Raw genomic sequence first — 4,048 nt, forward strand, 5'->3', positions numbered from 1 at the left:
CTGCATAATGTCCCAGCCATGTTTAACTGCACTTTTGTCAATTTGACCGCTGTGGCTGGATCTTAAAGTGAGAACCTAATTTATCCTTTTTTTATTTTTATTACTAGTTATGCAAGTTGATAAAGTTCATACCAACCACACGGCTATGATTGTTACAGTGGAAAATGTTTCTGTATGTTTATTGGAAGTTTATCACACTGCTGCGTATAATAATGAAATGCTTGTACAATAAATGCACGTCAGTCATTAACTGATGCATGTTGTCTTTGTAGACTTTGAAGAGCTGTCGCATCGAAGGTGAATATTTTGAAGCCGATGTCTTTATCACCAATTATGTTTTAGCTTAGGTCAATCAGCTTGAATGACGTTAAAAGGCATATCAAGTTTACATGTTTTCAACAAAGATGACTGTTGGGAAATGTTGACGCAAAGAAACTTGGTTGTCTTTTTTTCTCTGCAGATTTCTGGTGGACTAACACACTCGAGAAGACAAAGTGATAGGCGGTATGCTTTGTCCACTTGGAGAACCCTGCATTGCTTGTTCATGTCATACTATTTAACTGCATAGGTTTGCTATAGCAGTAGAAATGTAGTATTCTAATGGTAATTATCTTACTGCTTAACACGAAACAACTGTGCCATTGTGTGTTGCATAGACATTGGATGTGTAGTGACAGAGAAGCTGTCACACAATATGAGAAATGGCCATGATACCCTTTGGCTGCTTAACATTAGTATTTGTATCGATGGGATGAGGAATCTGTAGGTCTTTCAATAAATTTGTATTTAAGTGACAGGAGAAATTGGCATACATGTGACAAACATTTAGGTCAGTTAGTGTTGAGGCAAAACTTGTCGATGTGTGTAATATGGATGTTTGGCAGTGTGACTTAACAGGTAAGTTGTAGAGTTTTCTGTCTGTCTTAAAAAATCAAGTCATGTGAGACAGATGTATTATAGGATAAGGAGTGTAAACAGGGCAGAACGATGCTGCTGTACAGTCTGAAAAGACCACCATTGGAACCGCTCCTGACAAAACACATCCATGTATATGCATTTGACAGTATGACTGCAAAGTAAAGTTGGAAGAAAGTGTGCCTTGTATTTTTCTTTTTTTCTCTCCCCTGTTCATCTGTAGATGCCTCGCACCAAGGCATCCCGCCGTTCAGCAGCAGCGAAGAAGAGGCTAATGGATAGGCGTCGAGCTACTGCTGGCGATGTTGTGGCTGAGACTGTTGACGGGGTTACTTCTATTCCCCAACCCAAAAAGGAGCTGACCGTGACTAATCTGACGAGCCACAACCAACAGCCTGACCCCGCTGCTGCTGCCCTCCATGTCGTGGCTATGACTGATGACGGGGTTATGTCTTTTCCCCCCTACCGGAATAGCAAAAAGATCCCGACTGTGACTTTCCCGACTAGCCACGACCAACAACCCGACCAGGCCGCACAGCCGCGGCCTGTGTCTGTCATGGCTGCGACTGATGACGGGGTTACGTCTTTTCCCCCCTACTGGAATACCAAAAAGATCCTGACTGTGACTCTCCCGATAAGCCATGACCACCGGGTTCCCACCCTGGGTGCCATTTGTAGGACTGATGACGAGTTGTTTATGCCTTCTCTTTATGAAGAGAAGGCTTTGACTGATGACGAGGTTTTGCAGCCGCCTCAAAAAAGAAGGGCTGCTGCTTTACGACCATCCATCCGACCATCCATCCGACCATCCATACTGGCATCCAGAATGCCTTCCAATCTGCCTTGTCCCATAATGCCTTCCAATCTGCCTTGTCCCATAATGCCTTCCAATCTGCCTTGTCCCATTATGCCATGCAAAATGGTGTCTATCTTGTCTCAATATCAATCAAACTCTGAACCGAAAACTACCCTGGATCAACAGCAGCATGTGAACCCTGTAACTATCAGTGTATCTCATTTTCCTCAGGCACCTACAGTTAGAGGCTCATTCCATCAAGGAGACCGACGATTTGGAATCAACAGCAACAAGCAGTGTGTGGCTAATAGTTTGATGGCTATACTGATGTGTAAAATAAAGAATGTCTTAAGCTGGTCGGTCACAGACCTTGATCAAGTGCTGCTGAACGGAGACAACCTCTACAGTACCATCAGAGACGCTGGGAGAATTCGAGATGCTTCTGGGTATCTGTTTGTCAGAGATCTACCGACAGAGTACACATTGAATGGTGTTACATTTGAAATAAAGTACCACAATGACATGTTTGTTGGATTGTTTGGTGTGAGTGAGTATGGAGATATGCGTGATGTTCTTATGTCGGCTGATGAAGCGGTAAGAAGTGTATTCTCACGGTTTGAAGCATGTCTTTTTACCATAAAAGTGAATACCTGTGCTCTCATTAAGCAAGGGTCATGGTATGTGGTGATCGACTCGCATTCCCGACGGGAAGATGGCACAAGCGAAGCATTGGGCAGAAGCATACTGGCTTACCACTCTAGCCTAGACTCTTTGTTGAACCACATTGCTATCCTGGGCCTGTCTTTAGATGCAACGGGGGAGCAGTTTGAGATTACAGCTGTGAGTGTATCCACCGAAAGCATCCCGCAGCAGCATTCAGAAGGTAACTCCTCATCAGTCACCAGACTCGACCAGTTGACCAGCACACCAGAGACTGGATATGGTACGGTAAGGCTGAATGTGACAGATGATGAAGCGTGTGAGGATAATGTCTATGCTGGTAATGAAGCTGATGTGGTCTTTATCGGTGAGCTGCACAGTGAGCAGTTTTCCTTCAGTCCTTTGACAACGCAGCAACAAAGACGCCTGTCCTGTAAACTAGGTGTGGTGTACGTCGAGCATGGTCATGTAGACGTGACTGCAGAGTTTCCAATGGGTGATCCTTGCAGAACGATGCCTATCACTGGTGATGGTAACTGCTTTTTCAGGTCTGTGGCTTTTGCTATAACTGGAAGCGAGAGGGAACACAGGAAAATCAGGTGTGCTGTTGTTGCCCACATGCTAAGAGATGAATCCAGGTATGCCGCTCGTCTAAGAGAAGGTCACTCTTCCGTCACTCAGTATGTTGCCGCATCACGGATGAAGTACGTTGGTACTTGGGCATCTGAGGTAGAGATTCAAGCTGCCGCCAATCTGCTTGGTGTGCATATTTTCACATACTCTCATGACAGATGGTTAAAGTACTCTACGTGTCTTGGTTGTGATAGTGATCAGATGGGTATATACCTGAAACATTGTAATGAGTCACATTATGAGGCTGTAACTTGTGTGAAAAGGCATGATGCTGATGGTTGTGCTGCGACCTGCTCTCAGATTGCCACTTCTGATGTGCCTTCATCGTGTCGTCGGAGACTGGAACGACAGAAAAGACGGTATGAAGTAAGTAAGGTGTACAAGGAGGAACAACTGGAGAGAAGCACAAAGCGCTACCGTGAGAATGAAGTGTACAGAGATCATGTGAAGCAGTCGAGCATCTGTAAGTATGCCACAGACGCTGATCATAGGCAATGTGTGAGACAGTCGAGTGTCAATAAATATGCCACAGACGTTGAACACAGGGAACGTGTCAAGCAGTCGGTTGTGAATAAATATGCCGTAGACATTGAATACAGGGAACGTCTCAAGCAGTCGAGTGTGAATAAATATGCCGTGGACATTGAACACAGGGAGCGTGTCAAGCAGGCGAGTGTCAATAAATATGCCGTAGACATTGAACACAGGGAATGTGTCAAGCAATCGAGTATTGATAGATACAAAACAAACAGCCAGTTTGCTACTGCAGTAAAAAGCAGAAATATTGAAAAACGGGTGAAAGAGAAGGATAAAAGAAAGGATATTGGGTATGTGATTGAACAGTTTAGAGAGAAAATTAATACAGGACCTGTGTACATCTGTTCAGTGTGTCATCGAATGCTGTTTAAACATCAAGTTGTCATATGCAGGAAAGATGAATACTTGAGAAAATCAGAAGGGGTTGCTTTAGTGGCATCGCGGTGTATCACAGATACATATTTGCATAAATGTGTAGATTCCTGTTCTGAAAACTGTAGTGATCTG

The 4,048-nt window shown here is 44.1% G+C and overlaps 1 protein-coding gene across 1 annotated transcript; it reads left to right on the forward strand.

Moving 5' to 3' along the window:
* The first annotated feature begins 270 nt into the window (after positions 1-270).
* LOC140582916 (uncharacterized) lies at positions 271-4,048 on the forward strand. The gene is made up of 4 exons (XM_072707417.1): positions 271-297; positions 461-504; positions 1,139-3,009; positions 3,305-4,048. The coding sequence occupies exons 3-4, from the start codon at positions 1,139-1,141 to the stop codon at positions 3,372-3,374; spliced, it is 1,941 nt and encodes a 646-aa protein (XP_072563518.1). The 5' UTR covers positions 271-297; positions 461-504; the 3' UTR covers positions 3,375-4,048.

Source organism: Paramormyrops kingsleyae, chromosome 25 (genome assembly GCF_048594095.1).
Source record: "Paramormyrops kingsleyae isolate MSU_618 chromosome 25, PKINGS_0.4, whole genome shotgun sequence".
Classification (NCBI taxonomy): Eukaryota; Metazoa; Chordata; class Actinopteri; order Osteoglossiformes; family Mormyridae; genus Paramormyrops; species Paramormyrops kingsleyae.

What these genes read in the sequence shown, in the direction of transcription:
- LOC140582916 (XM_072707417.1), top strand. Translation starts at nt 1,139, where the DNA reads ATGCCTCGCACCAAGGCATCCCGCCGTTCAGCAGCAGCGAAGAAGAGG. An exon ending in ATGCTAAGAGATGAATCCAG is followed by an intron (nt 3,010 to 3,304) that starts GTATGCCGCTCG and finishes ACCTGCTCTCAG; the next exon opens with ATTGCCACTTCTGATGTGCC.